Source organism: Leuciscus leuciscus (assembly GCF_965113295.1).
Source record: "Leuciscus leuciscus genome assembly, chromosome: 6".
Lineage (NCBI taxonomy): Eukaryota > Metazoa > Chordata > Actinopteri > Cypriniformes > Leuciscidae > Leuciscus > Leuciscus leuciscus.
In genome coordinates, this window is record NC_138730.1 from 27,155,332 (window position 1) to 27,180,056 (window position 24,725).

The 24,725-nt window shown below is 38.3% G+C and overlaps 2 protein-coding genes across 4 annotated transcripts in view; one reads left to right on the forward strand and one right to left on the reverse strand.

Annotated features, from left to right (window-relative positions):
* The first annotated feature begins 16 nt into the window (after positions 1–16).
* tmem68 (transmembrane protein 68) lies at positions 17–11,745 on the forward strand. 2 transcript variants are annotated; one of them, XM_082172259.1, is made up of 9 exons: positions 17–113; positions 417–471; positions 2,538–2,935; positions 3,785–3,952; positions 7,302–7,495; positions 7,570–7,630; positions 7,752–7,891; positions 8,237–8,300; positions 10,011–11,745. In XM_082172259.1, exons 3-9 carry the CDS (start codon positions 2,608–2,610, stop codon positions 10,166–10,168), a joined length of 1,113 nt encoding a protein of 370 aa, XP_082028385.1. In that variant the 5' UTR covers positions 17–113; positions 417–471; positions 2,538–2,607; the 3' UTR covers positions 10,169–11,745. The 2 variants fall into 2 exon arrangements, with proteins under 2 accessions (XP_082028385.1, XP_082028386.1); XM_082172260.1 differs by lacking the exon at positions 8,237–8,300.
* The window catches only part of xkr4 (XK related 4), a 64,721-nt gene continuing 51,659 nt past the window's right edge, over positions 11,664–24,725 (reverse strand). The window contains exon 3 of one of the 2 annotated variants that reach the window (XM_082172245.1): positions 11,664–17,198. In XM_082172245.1, coding sequence (XP_082028371.1) covers positions 16,246–17,198 — 953 coding nt within the window. In that variant the 3' untranslated portion in view covers positions 11,664–16,245. Of the gene's footprint in view, positions 17,199–22,031; positions 22,670–24,725 lie in introns of those variants that run through there. The other variant, XM_082172246.1, reaches the window with a different exon arrangement.

Here is a 24,725-nt window from a genome sequence, read left to right on the forward strand (position 1 = left end):
ACGACATGGGTTTCCGGTTTGTGTCACATGTAAAGAGAGCCGGTGGTTCAGTCGAGAAGGAAGGAAAACATTTATTGAGGGCAACAGTATCTATTTCATCGAGGTATCATCATGTAAGTGGATTTGAGAAATTCTTATTTTAAAAGGTTTTTCTAAAACATTCGCTTTTCGTGGCATTTAGAAGAAGTGTCATTTATTGGCGACAGCTTTAAAAACCTTGTTGTAAGGTTTGTTTATCTATGATCGATATCCAATATTCAAGTGTAACGTAAAACAGAATTACGCCTTTCCTTGCTATCTTTCAAGCATTTGACAGTGTTCATTTACATTTTAAATGACGTTAACGTTTGTACAGCAGTCTCACCTGTGACTGAGAGTGAATGAGCAGGTATAACTTCAATGTCATTTCATTTTAGGGCACCGATGTGAGGTTGGTATGTTTGGCCAAGGAACATATTTCCGCTGGAGAAGGTTCGTGAGTTGTTGTTGTTTTTAAATAATAGTTTCTTTCAATAAATGTGTTTTTTAAATCTATCAAATGACTATAATTTGACTTGGGAGTTAAAGCTGATGTGTTAATTCTAGACGCTACTATTGTCACTAAACTTCGTTGAAAATATGATGATTGTTGTCAGTCACCCATTTGCCATTTCATTTGTTGGACAAACAAATAACCCCGCCCCAAACTCATGACTTGTGAAATAAAGGAGAGTGCAACTTTCTCGCGCGATTGACAGATAAACTCTACTTTCAGTGTTGTTAAGCTGTGGATATTTCCAGCAAATAGTTTGCTTCGTACATCCAGTTTAACAGTATTAAAGAGAGCAAATGTTATTATTCAACGGAACTGTTTTAAATGCATTTCCCCGGTTTCACAGACAAGGCTTAAAGGCCCCCTGAAATCAAAGTTTAAGTTTTTTAGCTTTTAGTATGAATATGTTAAGCTTAAGGTTTTGAATAAGCTGGTCTGTTCCAAACCAATGACAAAATTTGCATTTAGGAGATATAAGCATTCAAAGTCTCTCACTTCCGCTTAAATGGATCATGGATTTTTATGACGTCACTGCCGACTTCAGCTTCTCATCTTCTGTCCAATCAAATGCTCTCTAGTGTGTAAAGCGGCTTTATATACAACCACTGATAAACATATTCGGTTTTGATGAGAAAAAACTATACGAGTGCGGATTAGAACCATAGACTGTAAAAAAATATGGACGTAGTCTCCGTGACGTCACCCGTAGATTTCTGAAGACCGTTTTTGAAGCCTAAAGTGGGCGTAGCTGACCGTCGCCATCTTGGCAGTGCGTCACTCCCGGATAAACGAAAAGCCCTAACGTGACGGCTAACAGACAGCAGACAAACGGCTAATGATGACTAATGACCACAGCAGCGGGAATCCACCTGTCACTCAAAAGTGGACACAATTATGCAATTATGCAGAAATGTAAGGCTTACTATAATTTAAACGGATGAGTTATAAAAAAAAATCACCCTCCTCACAGTTGTCATGAAGGGCAAAATTAGCTGTATAGACCAAAGCCACTTTTTGCTCCAGGCTGTAAACATGTTTTTTTCTGCTGTAAAGTTGGGCATTTTAACATGGGGGAGATGCAGATTTGACTCACTTTTGCAGCCAGCCTCAAGCGGCCAGTTGATGAATTGCCGTTTAATTCACTTCCGTGTTGGTTTCAAGAGAGAGACGGGGAGATTGCCGCTTGATTAGAACCCAGTCCCAGAACCTCTGACTGACACGCTTGGCCAAAGTTCTGCCACTAGACCATGAAAGCACACAAGATGATTTTGCGGATCTCTGGATTTATTCACGTGAAAATTCTCGGCACTAACAATATATATTAGTATATTTCATTAAATGGCAAATTAAACTCAATGTACTATTGAAATTGATTTATGCCCATCATAATGTTATTTTTTCCAAAAATTGTTATTGTACACATATATTGTACATATATCTTAGCATTCTATCAACCTCCTCTCCCCCACACTCAACACATTTGTCCCACCAACTTTTTAAAAGTAAATTACGCCACTGGTTGGAGATGTGTGTTCGGTTGCTTCGAGTTTTATTCCGTTTTTAATTCCCAACTGTACATGACTAGGAATGAAATGGCTAGAATTTATTCACACCTCTACTATTGAATCCACCGTATCATCAGCGCTCTGATTCGCTTCCATGGTGCTGTCAAGTAATACTTGCAGTCTGTGAGGTAAACTAAACACTATTGGCTATTTGAAAAGAAGGAAGAGCCATTCAATATGTCCCGCCTTAGCTTCCTGTTTCAGTGGAAGTTATGTCAACGCATCATACAAAGATACGCGTTCCAAGGCAGAACCCCCCTCCCAATCCCCTGTAATTCACACACTTGTTATAATATTTATATGATCTTATATGTTTTAAGGGGGACTGCATATTTAACTTGGATATAAAAAATAAAAAAAAGTGTTTTAATATCATAAAAATGTACACTTCAGCTTTAATGCCATCTTAATGTCAGACAATTTGTGTCTTTCATGTCCAGGTCTGCCCTTTGGCAGAGTGTTGCCTTGCTCAGCCCATCTGCCACTGGGAGAGGCTAACAGTGAAGCAGCATGTCCAGTGGGAATGAGTCCTGCCTGTTTGAGAATGGATCCATCAACTTCCTCTCCTGCTTAGTTCATGTGTGGGAGGAGTGGGCAGGGCTTGGGAAGCTCGAGGACTTCCTCAGTTTCTTGGAGTATTTGGTCTGGGTTTTCACGCCTCTAGCAGTGGTCTTCATCTTGCCTTTTCTTATAGTTATCTTCCTCTATCTATCCATACTCTTCCTCCATGTGTACAAACGCAAGATCCAGCTGAGGGAAGCTTATTCCAATAACCTGTGGGATGGTGCGAGGAAAACTCTGGCGACCCTATGGGATGGACATGGAGCTATTTGGCACGGTATGTAATGGATTGTCTTATCTGCATTCATTTAGATGTGGATTGTTATCTTGTTTAAATTAATCCCTGTGGTCTGGGATTTTTCATTGTTGTCATATTTTGCATCTACTGTGCTGATCTTTGAGTGATAGACGGGAATAGATAAAGTATAATTAAAAAGTGATGTCTGAAGACGTAATGTAAGATCTGATATATTCTACATGTGTGTTTTCAGGCAAATTTTTTTTTTTTTAAGCCTTAAAAAGTTTTATCTTTTGACAGCACAATTAATGATGGTCTGTCTGATGTTCCTGGCATTAAATTGCAATTTTAAATTGTTACCCACTCAGTCTTTATCAAGCTGAACATCTAAATAATGGTTTTGTCGGACTCATTGCTCTAACTTAATCTCTTCTGTTTCATTTTACAAAGACCATGATATTTCTAAACGTTACAAATAAACAAAAATGTTCAAATGCTTGGTAAGAATTTTTTTTAATGTTTTTGAATTAAGTCTTTTGAAATAGTTTTACAATGTTAAATAACTTTTATTTTAATATATTTGAAAATGTAATGTATTCCTGTGATGGCAAAGCTGAATTTTCAGCATCATTACTCCAGTCTTCAGTGTCACATGATCCTTCAGAAATCATTCTAATATGCTGATTTTGTGCTCAAGAAACATTTCTATTCCATTATCAACAGTGTTGAAAACTGCTGAGCTGCTTAACCATGATCATTGAAATAGAAATCTTATACATTATAAATGTCTTTACAATCACTTTTGCACGCACAAGTGTTGCAATGTGTCGTACTTAACAAAAAAATGTTGAATCATTTTTCCCTGATTAAGTATACATTTTGTGACAGGTTATGAAATCCATGGTTTGGAGAAGATTCCAGATGAAGGACCTGCTCTCATAGTCTACTATCATGGGGCGATTCCTATAGACTACTATTATTTCTTGGCAAGTCTTATCATTCAGAAGGGAAGAACTTGTCATTCGGTGGCTGATCATTTTCTGTTCAAGGTCCCAGGTAAAAACAACTTTCATACTGTAATGAAGTGATCAGTCAGCCTCATTTTGCTCATGACAGAGTCATTACTCAGAACCTAATTTCATTGTGATTCACTGAATTTTGGGACAAAACATGTCCTGAAACTTAATCTGCCATCAGTTTTTAAAATAGCAACATTTTCACTTTGTCTTTAAAGGTGCTCTAAGCGATGTTGGGTGACGTAACTTCTTGTTGACGTTCGAAGTATTGTCAAACAAAAAAGAGGCTAGCTCGACCCTCCCTCTTCCTCGTCCCGCCCCCTCCCCTCCCTTTGGTCGTCTGTCGGCCATATCAAAATTCAAGATAATATAATTCTAACGTTAGTTGTTGTCGTTGTACCACGCTAACTTCCCTCTTCATGCTTCTCTCTCCTCCACTCCCCACACCCCCCTTAATGTGCACCCCCCAACCCCCACCCCCAAATCATTCTTGTCGGTTATTGGCTGGAACACTGTTTATGTTTCGTGGTCCAGGGGCCCGTTCTTCGTACGTCGCTAACTCAGTTAGCTGGATTTGATTGTTGGCGATTTGGCATGATCTTGGATTGTTTGGTTCTTCGACGCTCATCCTGGACTTGCTGTCATAGCAACAGGTGCGCAAGCTTAAACCTGCTCGGGAGCAGGCTTATTTCATGTTAACAGGATTAGACTACGGCTTCATAAGCGGCGCTGAAACGGGAAGTCCAGCGCAGCGCGATAGTGCACTTTCTGAGATATATATTTTTTTTCTCGTGACTCGTGAGATTGCCGTTTACATTATTAATTTGTTGGAAACGCACATTTATTTTCGACTTGTCGGAGTCGGGCTTTAACTACAGCACCAACTGTTTGCATTGCCCTAAGATTATTTGCGAGTGGCTCTTTCCTTTACACTATTGGAGATGCGGAGAACTTGATGGAAAGTGCTGTCTGTCGTGTCATTCGGAGTTTACCTGGCGCTTTTAGGTTTAAAAAACAGTTTTAGGTTTTTTTGTGGCATTTCCAAGCCACGACCCAATGTTGTAAAGCAGTTTTTTTTTTTTTTAAGGCTATCATTTTTTATGAAGATCATGCAATCATGACCATGCCGATTAGAGTATGTGTCACTCATGCTTCACTAACGTGATTGGTACCATAGACTATAGGCTAGACCATAGACTGTCATTCAAGGCCTCAATGAAGGGGATTATGTGAACAGAAAGGGGGTTCACAATGTAAATGTGCAGCCCAGTTACTATTGTGATTCTTAATATTCCAGATTAGTAATATTATATATAAAAAAAAAAAGGCAGTTGACTAAAATCTTCCATATCACAAATGTGAAAGCAAAATGGCCAGGATCTGTGCATGACTTAAGAATTTTCAGAGATTCACATTTATGCACATTATTTGAAAGTAGTAAGGAAAGTTCCACAATTAAATATCAAGCTCACTGTATTACATACACTTATGCTGATCCTAACAGAACTGCATTTCTTCATAGGTGATTATGACATGTTCCTGCCTGCAGACAGGTGTTTTATGACCCTATTCCCTGACCCAAACCAGTTACAATGCAGCTCTAGCCAGGACAAGGGCACACAATGAAATGAACTTTGGCAAGATTTCAGTGTCTGAAAAGTCTGAGGGTTGCACACCTGACAGGGCCTGTGACATTGTTGCATGTGCCATATTATACAACATTGCCAAAAAAACAACACTTTTCATTAAATGTTTAATAAAAGACAAATATGCTTAGTTCCTTGAGTTTTATTTCAATTGTTCTTTGTAAAGAAAAGCCAGTGGTCAAGTGCCTGCAACAAGAGATATTAGACTCATGCCTCATGCAACAAATAAAAAGGAACTGCCCACCTGTAGGCCTATGTCTCCTCTGTCTGTGCAGACTCTTCTGTAGGCCTTTCTGTAGATGTGGAATCATGCAACTTATATTGCAGCCATAAAGCATACAAGTATAAATTAAGTAAAGTTATTTATGCACTTGCAGGTAGGCTAGTTTCTCCATGTGACAGTTATCTGAGAGGGTTTATTCACTGTCCAGTGCAATGGAAACAAATGGACATTACAAAGTCTTATACTTTATTTCCTTTGGAAAGAACTTACTGCACATATTTCAGCCACCACTTTCTTGGGAACAGATACAAGTGTTGGTGTATTATGTAAAAGTGCACAAAAGAGGAACAATGTCATTACAATGAACTACACTCTGGGAAAAATGTGATCAATATCTCATGGCAAAATATTTTTACATTAACATAAGTTTATCAGTTTTCACTTTCACAAGTCAAAGCAATTCATCATTACTCAAGATTTAACAGTTGAAATGAGTATACGGCCTTAATTTAATGCAGCAAAAATTATTTTACAGTGTAGGCTACTAAGATCTTTTCTTCTTTTTTCTCAGCCTTTTTCTTGGTTGCTTTTGTAAACAGACAACCATTTGTTTAACAGTGCCTTTTATAAAAGAGACTATATAACAAAAAATTACCATTATGTATAATATTTTTGTACTTCACTTTTATTTGTTCCCATGTTCTAGTGTGGTGACTCTGACATTACAATGAACTAAGTAATTATGCAATTATTAAAATACAAAAATATAGGCTATTAAGTGATAAAAACATCTAACATGGCCACTTCTAACGGTTTTAAATTGTCTGCTACTTTTTGCCAGCCCTCTCTCCTGGCTTTTGCAGACTTTGAGGTGTTCCCTGGCGTTTTGAATAAACATTAAAATTCCGAATAAACTTCGACTATTAGTTCTTGCTCTGCTGAGGAGAAAAACTGAGCGTGCTCTTTGGCCACGCTGAGCAGCCAATAGCAGCGTTGCTGATCAATGTTTCTACTATCGATACATATCCCCTTTTAAACCAGCGCAATTATCTCAGATAACTCAATCCAGCTATACTAATCATATCCGGCAAGTGTGTTCGAAGAACCTAATTAGCCAGATCATGATTTGATCTAGGATTTTTTAAGCAACGTACGAAGAACGGGCCCCAGGTTGGCCCAGTTTGTTTTTGTTGCCGTTTGTGGAGGCTGGGCTGTCTACAGAGACCGCATTTTTTACAGTGTGTTCAGGGGACAGGCAGTTAGCGGATAGTGAGGAGATGTTTGCTGTATGTGACAAAAAATGTTTCAGTCTAAAAAACGATTGAGCACCTTTAACACAACTAATTTCATTTAAACCTAAATATGAATGTGTATATTTTCAAGAAATATTGCTATAATGCTCTGACAGAAGTTAGTCAGTCCTTTCTATATTTTACCTTCAGTGTGGTCAACAAGGTCACACATACTCAATTTTACTAGAATTAATTGTGCTTCTATTATCTGTGTAATGGCCATGGCAGGGTTTAAGCTCCTCTTGGAGGTGTTTAGTGTGATCCACGGACCGCAGGAGGAGTGTGTGAAGGCCCTGCGGAACGGCCACCTCCTGGGCATCTCTCCTGGAGGAGTACGGGAGGCCCTGTTCAGCGATGAGACGTACCCTCTGATCTGGGGCAAACGCAAAGGATTTGCACAAGTGGCCATTGACTCTAAAGTGGTAAATGACTGTCCCTCTTATTCTTCTCCTTTTATACAGTTTTGTTGTACTGAGAGTCTGTTTTGTCCCTACAGCCAGTTATACCAATGTTTACTCAAAACTTGAGGGAGGGATTTCGCTCTCTTGGAACATTAAGTGAGTCATACAGAAAATATTGAATTTGCCTCACAGTTGTAAATAGTTCTCTAAATAGATTACATACCATTATGAAAGGGTTAAATGAGTCAATCTTTAATTCATCTCAAAATTCCTGCAGGATTTTACCGATGGGTGTATGAGAGGTTTCGTCTGCCGATAGCACCGATCTATGGAGGATTTCCAGTCAAATTTCGCACCTACTTGGGTGACCCCATTCCATACGACCCCAAACTCAATGCAGCTGAGCTGGCTGAAAAGGTAGGACTCATTAGACATCTAGTTTTGTTTTTGTAACTCTTTAGTCCTGTAAAGGTCTGACTTTCTGTTGAATTTGCTGAGCAGGTGTTTTGCAAATCTACAAGAGGTTCTAACCTCTAGACTGTCCCGACAAGTCCTGACCTATTGTTGACTACACAACATACATTAGCGCCATTTGTTTACACCGTCCCCTAAGGGCACGTTCCACCCTAGAGTGGTGATCACCATTCATCACATTTGCAGGTGTACAGAGTCTGCAAAGTGAGAGAATGCTTGTATAATAAAGGATACCTCAGACTGGTATCTATGATTGAATAAAGTTTGGTGTATGATGTTTTTTTTAAGAAAAATTCGTTCATAAGAACAGTAGCCGAGTCTGTCCCCTCATTTCATCACATGCTACCATCAGGTAATAACAACCTTCTTTAAAACTTGATGAAATATTTGTTTTCAGAATGGATGTAGGAGATGTTTAAGTAGGGCTTTAAAGTTTTATACCTTTTTTATTAGGGATGCTCCGATCGATCGGCTGATAACCGCATTCTAGGACTCGATCGGTAGTCATTAGATCTCATGAACCGATTGCAATTTAATGACATAAATAATAATAATAATTTGTTACATTTATATAGCGCTTTTTTCTGAGACCTCAAAGCGCTTTACATAGAAGAGGGGGAATCTCCTCAACCACCACCAATGTGCAGCATCCACTTGGATGATGCGACTGCTGCCATATTGCCCCAGAACGCCCACCACACACCAGCTTACTGGTGGAGAGGAGACAGAGCGATGAAGCCAGTCAGTATATGGGGATGATTAGGAGGCCATGATAGACAGAGGCCAAGGGGCAAATTTGGCCAGGATGCCGGGGTTACACCCCTACTCTTTTTCGAAGGACATCCTGGGATTTTTAATGACCACAGAGTCAGGACCTCGAAGAAGTTGCCACTGACGTTCATGTAAACGGTATACAGATGAGGCTTTTGTGCCACGTTCTGTTTTGTGACCTAACAAAACATAAGTAAACCATAGTACATCTTCATTTAGAGCAGGTTGTCTCCATTCAAACGAGCCCACACACATAATATGATGCGTCGATCTTGAGGAAATCCATCATGACGCAGTGTTTTCCAACTTCATTTGAAAGTTCATCCAATGGAAACTGGAAACTTTTTGGAGGGATTTTCTCATCAGTGTTGTAACATAAGAACCTCAAAACATGATCAAAATCGGTTTTCTTCTAAATTTGGACTGTTTTCTATCAAATGAGTCCATGTACTTGATGATACCTTGTTTTTTGTGTTGTAGAGTTGGAAGCCATTACCATTTGAAATCATTAAGTATGCCACTTGAAATCACATGAAATCTTTAAAAATGTATTCAGGGTCTAAGGGATTAACAGTAACAGTCAACGGAGAGCTAACACATCACTTATATAATGCTTGAATGATCGGGATCAGGATGAGTATCCGCCGATCATGATGAAAAGAAATCAGTAGTCTGTATCGGCTGCAAAATTCAGAGCATCCCTACTTTTTATTATTGTATGTATGTTTGATTTATTTATTTTACCACCATTCAAAAGTTTGAAACCAGCAAAGTCTTCAGTGTCTCATGATCCTTCAGAAATCATTCTGATATGCTGCTTTTCAGCTCAAAGAACATTGATAAAAAAATAATAAAAAAAGTTAAAACAGTTTTTGCTGCTTAATATTTTTCTTGAAACAGTGATACTTTTTTCAGGATTCTTTGATAACTTAAATTCAAAAGAACAACGTTTATTTGAAATGGAAACCTTTTATAACATCTTAAATGTCTTTAGTGTGTCACTTTTGATCAATTAAATTCATCCATGTTGAATGGAAAGTAAAAAAACAACAACGTACTGACGTTATACCCAAATATTTGAATGGATGGATACGCACACATGCAAATCTCAGACACACTGAGATTTTGTTTTTATTTTTAAATCCATCATTTTCCTATAACGTCTGTCAGTTTCACAGTAAAGATGTCACATGTTCAATTCATGCATCTGTTGCATCAGGGTTTGTTTTAACTTCTGATTTGTAAATATCTCTATTCAGTGTATTTTCTTCAATCCAACCCATCTGTTCAGGTGCAACAGGCAGTTCAAGCATTAATCGACAAACACCAGAAGATACCTGGAAACGTCCTCCGAGCTCTTTTGGAGCGATTCCAAAGGGAACGCAAAGAAGATTAGCACACTTCCCATCTCAGACTGAACATATAAATATGCTTCAAGTTCAAGCATAATTCAACTGAATACTGGAGATATTATATGATATTGTTACACCATGAGATTAGCAACTACTGATGATATAGTGGATGTATCAGCATATCAATGTTGCATATCAAATAATGGTGTGTGTCTTTGTAATATCTGGTTACATATAGTCTTGTGCATGTTGAAGTGTGTTTGAAGTTTTTTTTTTTTTTTTGTGAATAATATTATTATTATTTTAAATGTGCACACTTTGGTTTTAATCAAAGGACCACTGCCAAAAACTTTGCCCACAAAGCCTTTGGTTAGTATTTGTATGTCCTTTTAATAAAAGGGCATTCTGTCCTGGAAATCGATAATATAAATAAATGTATGTTCAGGAGGAGCCTGATCATTCAGTCCTGTCAATAATCATTATGAGCATTTCCTCTATTTCTCTCATTCTCCCACATAGGAACGTTATAGGGAGTTCGAGGACAGCAAGCCAAATGTATTTAGGACTGGATGAGCAAGCGAACTCATGAATTACCTATCTGAAGCAATTAATTCAAAATTGTGGATACTGTGATTTTTTGGGGGGAATTTTATAAGCACACTTAATGATGAGAGATACATGCTTGAACATTTGTTTGATGTTGTATGATGTGGAGTACTTAACACGTTTTAGTCTAATATCTCTGCATTAACTGTGAGAGGCGAACTGCTGTCTATTTAAGCATCAGTTGATACTGGTTGCCCTGCTCTCAGAGCTTAATACAACATTATGATTATAAAAATAAGTATGCAACTGCTAATGACTTTATAGAGGCAGCATACAGGGCTTTCAGATTTCAATAAGATTTTTGTAACATTCCTGAAATTTATGGACATACAATAAATGCTATTTCAAGCAGTGATCAAAATCTGATCAGTGTGGAAATAAATGTATAATTTCATAAGAGATTTTATTATTCACAATAAAACTGCATATTCCTATGGATTCAGTGTTGCTAAAACCGTTTTAATGCACTTTTGTGCTCCTCTGGGAGAAAATGTATTGTGTGTGTGACAAAGATCAAATGTCAGCATGAGCACAGTCTTCGTCACACAGTCTTATGATCTCTGTGCACATCCGGTGTTTGGTGTATGATATGCAAATGCCCCATTGCTATTTATAAAACTGGTTTGGTATTGACTTACATCATTTGTGCTTCCATTATAAAATGGAATCCCCCTCCCTCTTGGAAAGTAATAATAATTTACTTATCATTTATGATTTCGTATTGCATTATACATGCTACTAATTTTCCTTCAGCCCCTCCAAGATTCTCTTCTAATTAAGGAGTGAAACCTTAAATCATACGAGTTGTAAGAATACATTCAGACAAACTAATCACCAAGCATTTGTTGTGACAGACTGTCTGCATTACTCATCACCATTGCTTTTTCTTCCAACTTTGAAATAGTCGCTGACATTCTGGAAATTCAAATGGACCTTATTCACACATTAACTGCAAATCCGAAAGAAGTTTGCAAGGAAGTCTAATAAAATGACCACAGTGTACTTTATTAAATGAATTTTGGTACTTTGTGTTGCATTAGAATCAAATAAAAATTTACAAAAATCCAATATGTACAAAAAATGTTACGTTCTTTTTGTTTTTACTCTTCAATTTACAATAAAATCAGATAACAGATTTGATGCATTTTACGCACTTCAGACTTTCATCACATGATACAACTTAAGAGACCAATAATAAGCAGTTTTTTTGTTTGTTTTTTGCTCTTTTTTTTTATGTCATTTAATACATCACATACACCACACTATTTTATCTGTATTATGTAACTGCCGATCTCTAGTCAATAGACACCCTTCACGATCAGGACTCAGAAAGGAATGTTCTTTTACACATGTACATTTGCATACATTTATTTACAGTTAAATAGCCTTTTGCAAGTCACTATGGAACTTCCGTTGTAACTGAGATACCAGTAAAGTCTTTACATCATATATGAACGCTGAACCGAACACCACCAAGTTCATTCAATTACTGTGCTTGTACTAATATCGTGCTTTATAAATAACCACCGATTATCATTTATCTAAATGTAAATGTCTTTTTTCCTCCATCTATGGGATTCTAGTTTATCTAAGCATCTATGTCTACAGGTGAGAGAGGATCCTCAATTTGTTTATTCAACAAAGAAAGCTTCTACGATGAATCAAAAAATGCAAGTGCCACTTCATTTCAGCTCTTCGAGTCATTCAGTTTTCGCTAACTGATATTACAATTAAAAATGCTCACAATCGTGTAACAGTACGGCCTGTGACCCGTGACAATTTGGGTCGACGTTTTGATTGTTTGTCTGCATATGCTATTTCGTCTCAGTCTGCTTTCTTTTTGTGTCTCCTTGCAGTATAAGCACGGTAAGTACACTAATCGATGATGCGACGTCATTACACAAGCATGACAGTAACCGGAGCATCATATGCATGACTAAAACTAAACCAAAAGAAACAGACAGAAAATGTCAAGAATAATGAATCCACAAAAAGGCGAGCGTCGGTTAAGGCAAATAAAACTGAATCAGCTTGCATGAATTCAATGTTCTCCTGCTGTGAATAATTGTAAAATAAGTCCTGTAGATTTGAGCTGAGCTCTACTGATGTAGGCCTACTGGTAATAAACAGAACAGCCTTCAACTCCTCCGCTCATCCACTGGGACTCCATTGCAATAAATTCCTTCATATCAGCCACATCAACAACCAGAACTGGAGAGTGGTCTGTTTAAAATACCGCTTTGAGGTAGGTTACAGGTATGAATTAAAAGTCTTTCCAGAGCGAAGAAATGGTGGGCTATGATATCAGGTTTACTGATAAAACACAAATATAAAACCTAAAGCTGGAAGTGCAAAACAAAAATACATTGTGTCTGTAACATTAAGATTAGCTTAAATGTTTTCATGCACTGTACGTCCATGTTAAACTAGGACGTATGAACCCCTTTAAAATGTAAACTGCGTGAATAGCTTCTTGATGTTGGGCCAAATTCACACTCACTGCCAGATTATTAGTAAAGAAGGCATGACATTTTCAAAATCCATGTTATAGATATTATTGTAAACAATTCATCCATGTAGGCCTATATGTTTCTTTTTTATTACTTTTATTTTGACGAAGTTTTAATCAAAGTGTTATAACTGGATCTTCCAGTTGAAACAACAGACTTCTCTCTGGTGACGTATGCTGGACTTTTCCACTCATTTAGTCTGCTTAATCCAGTCTGTGCACGCTTGTGTTCATTTGCTTCCATTTTTGAGTGCAAAATCTAGTCAACAACCAATGTATAGAACCAAGTCCTGTCCTACATTTTTTCTTTTTTACTAATCCGTAACATTCGAGTCACAATACGGAAGAAAAATCAGCAGCTACTTCCGTTTCATCAGAACTTTGATAGTATTATCATTGCTAATAATCTAGCATGTGTGGTCAATTCAGCATCTCCAAACATCAGTCCCACACAGTCTTTTTGGTAAAGACCTTGATTCATTCCGCTTATGCTGAACACATTGCTTTGAGTGTTTTAAATTCATGTAATATTTAAACAATAAAAAATGACCGAGGCCTCACACCTGTAAAATGGCTGGATAAAGATGAATGGCACCAAAACCAACCAATACAGCCAGTGTTGTAGTTAGTAAGCTCCTCTTAATCAAATAAACCAAAACACAGTGTGCAGCATGTTTGGGGTATCACTGAAACAAAAATATCATGGTATTATAGGAAAACTAAAAAAAGTGGAATGATTTTGAAAAATCATTGATACGCAATATCACAGACCTGTGCGACGTAACACTCGTTTTCCTTCTTGTGTAGGTGGTGGAGCAATTTAAATGTGAAAATTGCTAAATAAGTGTGCTAACACAAGTTTTTCTGTGCTCTGACTACAGGGGACAGGGCTATTGTCAAATAGCCAAGAGACAAAGCATCATCATCATCCATCACACAGAGAAATAAAAGTATAAGACACGTTTTTAAAAAAGAAAAAGAAAAAAGGACGTTGCAAAATAGCTAAAATATACAGGTCTACGTTTCACTGTGGTACTGGTTATAGATTCATACGATCTCATCTAAATATTTTTTTTTTCTGTTCTATTTTCTTTTTTTATTTGCAACACAATTAGGATCTTCATCTGCAAGTGTGCAGATCGCTGCGGGCTAAAACAACTACGCTTTCAGTTCATCTGCCACCGATGGTGGGACGTTACAACACTTCAGGAGTGTTTTTCAAAGCTACAATAAAACCCAAATTGCAGTTCAGATTTGACCAACTGAAGCAAAACAAATCTAAATGTCCTATATCAGTCATCTCCACACACTTAAATGGCATTAAGCAAAATAATGTGCACCTTGAAAATAAAATTATTTGCTAGACACCTTTAAAATCCATCAACAAAAACAAAAGAAAACCAAAAGAAAATGGAGTATATAAAATGTTACACATAAAATAACATTTTCCCCCCTACATTTTCAAAATCTCAAACTATCCACAACAGGCACATCTAGCTTCTGTTGCAGTAAAATTTCAAGCTGTCTCTCATAAGTGTAACAACAACCGAATAAATCCTTCATTGTGCTGAGACTCCTTCCTGTGACAAGTTTTGTGCTTGTTTTCTTTTTTTCTTTTTCTGCCCTCACCTCCACGCCTCCATAAATGCCTTTGGATATTCGACATAAAGACACAGAGAAGCACTTGCAACTGAACGGAAAGTTTAAAACTCCAACACTTTCATATATAAAGGATGCTTTTGGCAGATTTAAAGATACAGTGCTCTTTTAGGCAGACGTGATGTTGAACGGTAGGGCCCGGAGTGTCATTCTGAGCACATTAGCTAGTCTGTGCTCTGTCACAGACTAGTTATCCCTGACACTTCGATTTGTAGACCGTGAGTTGGCAATTGAAGAGCCCCATGGAGAAAGTCTTGATTGCTTTGCAGAGTTTGGAATAGTACACTTTCCGGATGAATTGAGGTACTGAAAACTGACCCCGTTTATTGTGTATACGTGCACCTTTAACTCGCTTTTCTGTATTGATGCAGCACACAAAACATAGACACACCAAAACCTGACCCAGCCTTGAAGAACACTGTATCTTTAACCTAGAAGATGAAGTGCACCCTGGTTCTGTCGAATACAGTTTGGCGGACACTGTGAATTTGGTGGTCTGTGCCCTCCACTTTGCTGTGAACCAAACAGATCCTTGTCAGCCCACAGCGGTGAGGCGAATGAGGCCAGATCGCCAAAGGGAGCTGCCAGGAAGTGATCTCTTGGCCTATTGTCGTCTCCCAAAGAAGAAAACGAGCATGTGATCTACCTGTTTTGTCGTCCCAAGTGGCTTGGACTCTTGTGATGGTCACATACTTTCTTTTCTCAGCCTTTTTTCTTTGTATAGGATTCAAGTAGATGGTTGAAATGCTGCCCTATTATATATACAGTTTGTGGTCAAGCCACAGTTCAGCGTGAAGTCAGTGTGAGCGGAGCGTTTGGCACTGGTACTGTACAGAGTTGCTGATGAAACACTACTTATAGGTTACAGCACCCTAAACAAGGACGTCTCGAGTCTAATCAGCATTTTTTTTATGCGTTTACCATTAATTTGATATTTGGACCACTGTTTCTTCAGTGCGGCCGGTTTTGAGGCCGTTTCTTTGCACTGGATGCTTGGTTTCAAAGGGAAAGGCCTTTGTTTTGCAGTTACAGTAAGAGCCAACCTGTGAAGGGTTCTGGATGTCCTCTCGCAGTTTATAGACGTTGGCCCGAGGACGATCAACTCTTGGAATGGAGCGAGGGGTTAGTGGTCTCTATCAGCCAGTGCAATGTGAATTTTAGAAACCCAGATATTCCCTGACAAGACAGAAGTAGTAAAAAATAAAATGCAACGAGAGAACGGCTTAAAAAAGAGCGATCATTCCATCCGTCCACAAATATGTTGTGCCTATATTGGTTTGTCCATGACAATCAACATCATGGCTAGATGCTATGTACGCTAGAAACGTTATTGCCACAGTCCTGCTGTTTATTCAAGTGGACGGTAATGTGTTCATGTTCGTGTGTTTCCACAGCGCAGGCTACAAGGTGGTCTCGTACTCCAGACGCTCTTGAACCAACGTGTCGTCTTTATACTGGAGGCGCGGCGGGGTTGGAGACGAGTCGATGGCCAGGATGGCTTTACGTATACTCCTGTCCAGCACATGCCTCTCCCAGGCAGGATAGCGGTTCCTGCACAAGTCTATTTTGATGACTGTCTCCTCAAGGCGCGGGGCTCGGGAGGAGGGTGTGGAGGGCACGGTGGGCCGCACCTGAAAGACAGGCACGCAGCCGTCCCGCTCGCTGTACTTGGCCTCGCGGTCAGCGTCCCTGGCCAGCGTGCCTCCGCGGTTGGAGCGCAGGGAGTTGGTGGCACCCTCAGGGGGCAGCATAAACGTAGCAGTGGGGTCCTCGAGCTGGACCAGGCTGGCCGAGCGGCCGAAGCGCGGCCCGTTGGGATGAAAGAAAGTGTAGTACATGAGCATGAAGACAATGCCAGTGAAGAAGCTGGAGAAGATGACGCACAGGGCGGGCACGGCGAAGGCGTCCGTGCTGGGTGGTGAGCGATACAGGTACCACAGCGCACTCAGGGCCGTGTTCTCACACAGGATCATGAAGTAGTAGATGAAGAGGCGGAAGCGGGTGCGTCCCTCTTTCACATTAAACCAGCTGAAGATGTAGATGATGCCCACCACCATGTCAAAGACAATCTCCTCCCACTTTGTGATGCAGAATTCGGTCTCGCAGTGTACGATCCAGAAGGTCATGATGCACCAGTGCAGCACAATGAAGATGCCGAAGTAGAGTTGAAACACAGAGGCGAAGAGAGCGAAGGTCACCACGCGAGCGGCAATGGTAAAGAAGTGCCAGCAGAATTGAATGATGACGGCAAGGTAGCTGACAGGCTTCTTGTCATCTCGGGAATCACGCAAGGCCTTCTGGTAAGAGGCCAGAGCCCAGGCTAGTGACACCAGAGAAGCAGCCGCTGTCATCCCTGAAATAAAGGAGAGAAGCATTGGTTATGGCTGAACGTCACAAACAAAGTATCCATGTCAATCCACCCAGGAAATAGGAGCACATATAGAACTACACAGAATGTATGTGCAGTATGTAAAGTAACTATGACATCGTTCAGTGTTTTCTTACACTGACACATGCCAGGTGTTGATTTTTATTAAAAGTAACATAACAGAAAACATTTTTATCATGTCTTTTCACTTCTCAATTTTTCTGTATAGATATTGTTTTACTCTTGTGCCAGGCCCAGATTTTCAGTCTTAAACATCTATCTATACAAATCAACATCAGTCTATAACAATCCATTATTAAATTCTGATATATTACATTTAATATACAATCTTACATACTATAAAAATCTTAAGAATGAGTGAAGTAATCATTTCAATGTTTGTGTAAAAGATATGTTTATAAGTAATTTCCAACCAAACCAACACACTTTACACTAATAAAGTTTTATCAAAAGTTAGTGTACTTGTTTACCAAGGAGAGAGAAACACTGAACAGCTTGAGATGAAAAGTGAAACGTGGTGTGCAAATAAAACAAAGAAATATAATTGTAAATATCACTTGAGAGCAGAATATTTCTAATCAATCTGTAATTGTCAAATTATGTAAAAAAAAGAACAAAAATATAATTCAGGTGTGTACATTTAGGAGACAAAATGCTAGCTGTAAAACTGTGGTGTGAAAATTAAGGTAAACTGTTCATGACTTTTAAAATTAAGTAAATAAAAAGAGGACAGAAATGACAAAACTTTCACATCTATTATGCATCATACTGTTGGATATTGTTAGTAGAAATTACATAAACTAGTGAATTTGAATGTGTTTTCTGGGAGTTCATTACTTAAAGGGGTGGTATAATGCCCTTTTCACAAGATGTAAAATAAGTCTTTGATGTCCCCAGAGTGTGTATGTGAAGTTTTAGCTCAAAATACCCCACAGATATTTTTATATAGGATGTTAAAATTGTCACTTTTTGAGGGTGAGCACCGTTTTTGTGCCTGGCCCTTTAAATGCAAATGAGCTGCTGCTCCTGGCAAAGGGGGCGGAGCTTCAAGAGCTCGTATCCTTTTACCTCACACAGACATGCACTGAAAATTTCAAAAACGTTTAGCCTTTTATGTTCAAACCGGAGTCAGACAATGATGGAGACTCAAGAAGAAGTGACAACATGTAGAATGCAACAGGATATTTCTGAATGGTTAGTTGATGAATTTATGTAGCTTATGTGTAGTTATCTTCTAGTCATTAGCATATTCTGTCATGATAATCTATAAATCGCATATAAATCGGCGGGGTTTATGTAAATGTTAGGGTTCGTGATGTCACTAGCCCAGGAGGAATGTCGTGTAGTCCCTACCAGCCGTTTGTTGTAGTCCTTAAAGCTATTTCTTTAAAAGCAAATATCTCCCTTTGCTTTGAACTTTGAGCGTTGTAACTTTGCAGATGTTGTTTATGCTCAAACAGCAACATTACACACTAACTAATGTTAAAAAAGTGAAATCATAATCAACCACCCCTTTAAAAAAGTGTCCAGAAGAAACAGTCCTTACAGTGTGCTATTAATCCCCTTGAGGGCTGCAGTGTATTTTATGTTAACTAGCTATAAATGTATCTTGACATGTGAAGCACTTCTTACCCAGATACAATAGGACACTGGTTTCAAACGCAGAATAGGAAGTGCTCACCAAGGCATGCAAATACATTTATCTCATTACTACATATCCACAGTCGGAAGTGGGCTAATGGAGTAGCTTGCGCATGGAAGTGTCCGTCAATGGCTCGCGCTCCAGTGCGTGTCACATGCAGCCCTCCTGTAATGAATCTGTTTGCGATTACAAATCTCGACCCTCTGGTGAGTCACACCACACCAAGGTTTACAAGCTCCGGCCCTGATCAAAGCTGATAAACGGTGACTCAAGAGACATGGTTCATTTTGATGAGACTTGTGTTTTTTTCCTCTTCAGGGAAAACAGCCTCTTTGGAATTCTGCTGAACAGCATTTTTCCAGTTATGACTCACTGGCCCATTGAGTGAGATGTTATCCATCATGTTGTCCAAAATACTCGGTTGTGCTTAATGGAGGAGGCTTTACAAGACATCTGCATCAGATGGAGTACAGTAAAGCAGCCAGCAGTGACTAGAGGTGCGGGATGCCCATCTTTACCGCTGTGACACTCTGTTCTGGAGTCGGCTGCCATAGTTATTATGCGCTTGAGCTGATGGAGTGATCACTTTCTTGTATGAGTGAGTGAGACAGAATACAAAGATTACACACACTGTCCAGTCTCTCCTCACTGAATTAATCATTGCACAGTAAATTGTGTTACATTCAAGATTAAAATTGATACTGACATAAAAGCTTAATATTGAAACACTATCTAGACTAGTTCAGCAGCCCCAAAAAGTGTTTGGTCACTCAATTCACAAGGCGACAGTTTACCCAAAATTAAAGTTTCTGTCATTATTTGCTTCACCCTCATATCGTTCTAAACGTGTATGACTTTCTTCTGTTAAACACGAAAGATTGTTTTCCATACAATTACATTTTAGGACCCCATTGCCTTTCAAAATCATGTCTTTTGTTCCACAGGAGAGAGTAAGTCATGAGGGAGCCATGAGGAGTAAATTATGACAATTTTCATTTTTAAGTGGACTATTGTTTTTGTGAAATATTTTATTTGAAAAATACAATGCATTTTAATAAATGGCAATTAGCTGGATATTTGTTTTATATAATGCAAAGATATTCATCTATATTCCATACAGCTTAAATATTCAAATACTTTTTGTGGTCAAAGCACTTTGCCTTAACAAAATGTATCAAAAATGCTAAAAAAACAAAACAAACAAAAAACACTAACGTTCAGAAGTTTGGGGACAGTAAGATTTCTTTTTTTTAAAGAAAGGTCCATTTTAATCAGCAAGGATGTACTGAATTGATCAAAAAGTAAAGACATTTATAATGTATTATATATTTCAAAGAAATGCTGTTCTTTTGAACTTTCTATTCACCAAAGAACCCTGGAAAAATGTATCATCGTTTCCGCAAAATTATTAAGCAGCAGAACAGTTTTACATTTTAAAGTATATTAATATAGAAAACAATCGTTTTAAAGTGTTTTAAAGGAAACCATACTTTTATGCAGTTAATAATTTTAGTTGAATGTTTCTCTATGATTCATTCAAATGTTTAGCAGTTAAAATATTGTTGCATATGGCAGCATATGGCTCCCACATATTAATACTGAAACGTTTATTTCTCTTGTCAGAAAAACAAACAAATCAATCTGACATTCTCAAACTGTTCCTGAGATACCAAGACAGACTTTGAATTTATTAGTTCCCTTATTAAGTCTAAATGAAACCCAAGTGTAAATATTCTCTTGTCTTTACCTCTCAGGTTTATATTCATACCCAAATCATATCAAGACACAGGCTTCAGAATAATGTCCTTTTTATCATCCTTCAGTATAATGTTGTAGTGCAAGCAGAGGAGAGGTTGAGATAACAGGAAGCTTCAGTGCCAATCCAGTCCCTTTCAAACGGCATCAGTAAAAATGCAGAATCTCACGTTGCTAAGATAACACCATCGCGGTCCACAGCCATGAATAATTGAATAAGTCCTCATGTGAAATGATGAATGTGCAAAGATGTGTTAATTTGTGTCCAAATAAAGGAGAGTATTATTTTCATTTCACCAAGGCTGCAGGTTCACTGTTTGTCAAAGACTGCGACAGACAGAGTTGACATTTATCTGCCATCTGTAGTCAGATGAGCTGTACATTATGGGCACTCTACACCAATTCACCATACAAAGTGGATGATCAATGGTAAATATATTTTTTGATAGCACATTCATAACAGAGAATGTTTATGGGCATCTATTTCACTAGTCTAAACAGCGAATGAAAGCACCGAAATGTGTGATGTCGACACTCCCAGAGCGAGTGCCTAGTAGCGGTCACGTCCGCTACGGAGCGCCTTACAAGTCACCAATTAGCAGACTGTAGTCAAGATCTGGACCCAAGATTTGGATCCATCCAGATTGTGAATAATTTCTCATAATTAAAGATAATTATAATCATTATATTATTCCTATGAATGGAACAGATTAGCCGTGTTTACACAGCTGAATCTGACACAACATACAAGACAAGCTAAACTATTCAGTTACCATTTCATTTACAGTGATCAACATTACAATATTCTTTGGATTACAGGCCTAAAGATTCTACTGGATTCAGGGAAAGATTTCCTATTCTTTATGTCTTACTATAACTCCGCTGTAAACATCCAGATTGGCTCAGGCACATGCTCCATTTCTAATAATAATAATAACAATAATAATATGAAGAAGAAGAAGAAATGTTTCCTGAGCACAAAATCAGCATATTAGAATGATTTCTGAAGGATCATGTGACACTGAAGACTGGAGTAATGATGCTGAAAATTCAGCTTTGCCATCACAGGAATACATTACATTTTAAAATATATTAAAATAGAAAACAGCTAATATTTCACAATTGTAATGTTTTTGCTGTATTTTTGATTAAACAAATGCAGGTGAGCATAAAAAAATCTATCTATCTATCTATCTATCTATCTATCTATCTATCTATCTATCTATCTATCTATCTATCTATCTATCTATCTATCTATCTATCTATCTATATCTATCTGTCTATCTATCTATCTATCTATCTATCTATCTATCTATCTATCTATCTATCTATCTATCTATATCTATCTGTCTATCTATCTATCTGTCTAACTATTTATCTTCTAGCGTTTCTTTATACATCTATCATCTAGTGTTTGTTTATACTGTGTGAGTTTTTCAATAGCTTATTTACATGTTTAACCCACTTAGATTAAATCTGGCCCATTAGTAGCTGGAGAGAGCTGAGGGGGTGTAATGACTACTTTGCAAAGTGGGGTAATTAACTGACAGAAGCCAGGCTATAATTCTTATTCCGTGGGCTATCTGGCCTGCAGCTTGGCTCCGGTGCTCTCTAACGACAGCGAGGGTGCATGTATTCTTCCTTCCCTCCCTGCCTCCCTCCCTCGTATCCTGCGCACGTGCAGCGCATCCTGAGGAGACGGTCGCCACGGGAACCTGCCACGGTCCAGCGTGCGAGGCTGCGAGAGCGGCAGAGGTGACGTAATGCTCCTTGCTGCTCCTGCTCATGAGGGCTGCAGTAATTTGGAGAGGGGAGGAGGGCATAGACAGTGTGTGTTGTGTGTTTGTAGGGTGCGTGGTAGCACCAGGGTTATGCAAACCACAGCATCACTGCAGTATCTTCTATATCTACTTCTACAGGCCCTTCAAATCCATACACATTAAAGGAATATTTAACCACAAAAATTGTAATTCTGTCAACATTTTTCAACATTTGCTCACCCTCATGTCGCTCCAAACTCTCCATGTTGTTATTTTATCTGTGTACACAGGAAAAGGAGATTTTTTTAAAGGAATCTTCCTCACACAAAGCTATTGGATGTCTTAAAAAAAAAACTTAAAAAAAACTGAAATGTAGCGCACATTGCTTTTATGGTGTTTTGCTCTTTTAGGAGCGTAAATGCATGTGCTTGTATAGAAAATAGCTAGGTGAAGGTTCTTCAAAAATGTATATTTCACTCCAACTCATTAAATTCAATATTATTATTTAGGCTTTCTTATTGCTAATCTATTAATATTACACTTTCTGTTATTTTAGCAACATATGGAAGGTAGATTTGATAAAAATGTTACAATTGCACCTGACTTCCCTAAAATAGACATATAAATCAAAACAAATGGTTGGGCCACAAATTGCCTGTAAAATGTGTTTTTGCTCCGAACTGTGATGGTATAGCCTACTAGAGGAAACTGTATGGTACAGTAATATGAATTAATCTACAGTGAAAAACATTTATTAGAAAGAGAATCACTGGCAAAGATCATTAAATATGAGACCCGGGTACTTTTGAGATTAACAGAGATTAACAATGTGTATAAATAAAACATAAAAAGCTTTAAATAAAAAAAATTTAAACTCAGTTATAGACACTAGCTACACATTAACCAACGCATCATTGTTTTACGGCAGGGGTCTTTAAAGTTTTTCAGGCAAATACGATGGTGATGGAGTTGTAACATATCGTATAAACTTGCATTTTGAGCCTGGTCTACAATAACATGCATACAGTACCATATCAATGTATTTACATACTTATTGGTATTTGTACACTTTGGTGCCATTAAAATAATCATTGATGATGTCATATTTAGTTTTATTATACATAAAATTATGCAGGCAGATAAAGGACTCCTTGTTGAAAACCCCTGTTTAAAATGTACAGTTGATTCTTGTGATGCTTCAATGATAACTTAAGTAGGCTAAAAAAAAACTAAAAAAACAATGCATAATCAGTACAGAAAATAAATGTAATGGTGTGACAGGGGACACATTTGTGTTTATGACATTCAGACAAAAAAATTAAAATTAAATATGAAGAATAATTAAAAAGAAAGAGTTGCTTCCTGTAGCTTTGAGCAAAACAGTCCACTGGGTAAATGTTATAAGCAAGACTTTTTCCTATGCTGAACTGTTGCAGGAAATGGTTAGGCTGAGTGGCCCATTTATGTGAGCAGGTAGAGATTTTATTTCTGGCAGGGGTTCAAAGACAAGCTACGTAAAGGAAAATAGTGAGAAAAGATACAGCCTTACTGACTGACAGCGTGTTTTACTGCGACAGATACTGGTAAGGTTAGGGAGGATGCATTTGTAGAGCGAACAAGGGACAGCCTGAGTAAGAGAAACACAAATCAAATGCGTCCTACATTTCACCACTGCGCCTCTGCCGACTGCCATCAAATGGTAGCCAAGCTGTTTAGTCTGTTTAGAAGATATTGAGCTTTTGAATTATGACTGTTCTGTTGGGTTCAATTTTTACACTGTTCAATGTTGTTTTTGACTTGTAAGCGCAAGAGCGACAAATCTCAAAAGGAAAGTCTCAGATGAAAGAGTTCAGAGCATCAGAAGGCTCTCCGCTCTGCTCTACCAAACACCACGAGCAAAACTGCCTCCAGACCCGCTCCCACTGTCACGCGGAGCAGACGCTCAGATCCTCACGCTCAAAACAAAAGGATATTCACAGCTCTGTTGCATTAGGAGCTCAGGACCTCAGCTTTCATAAATCATTTTTTCAGCCTTGATGGGGGGAAATTACGGCAGTCCCTGGGCACTTTTGTTTAAGGAAGATTATGAAGAACATAAGACAGCACATAAAGGCACTGAAGATTCAACTGCTAGGCAGGGTTCTGCAATCCACAAAGCTCAGAAGCACAAATCAACAGAATAGCCATTTACGAACAACTCCGGTAACATTTATTTGTAACCATTTTTATGAGTGTTGGTTATTGTGGGCTGACTGAAAGGTCACCACAATGTCAATCTGAAGTAATCTGAATGTCAATCTAGCAATGAGAAACATGATAACAGATAATCTTCAC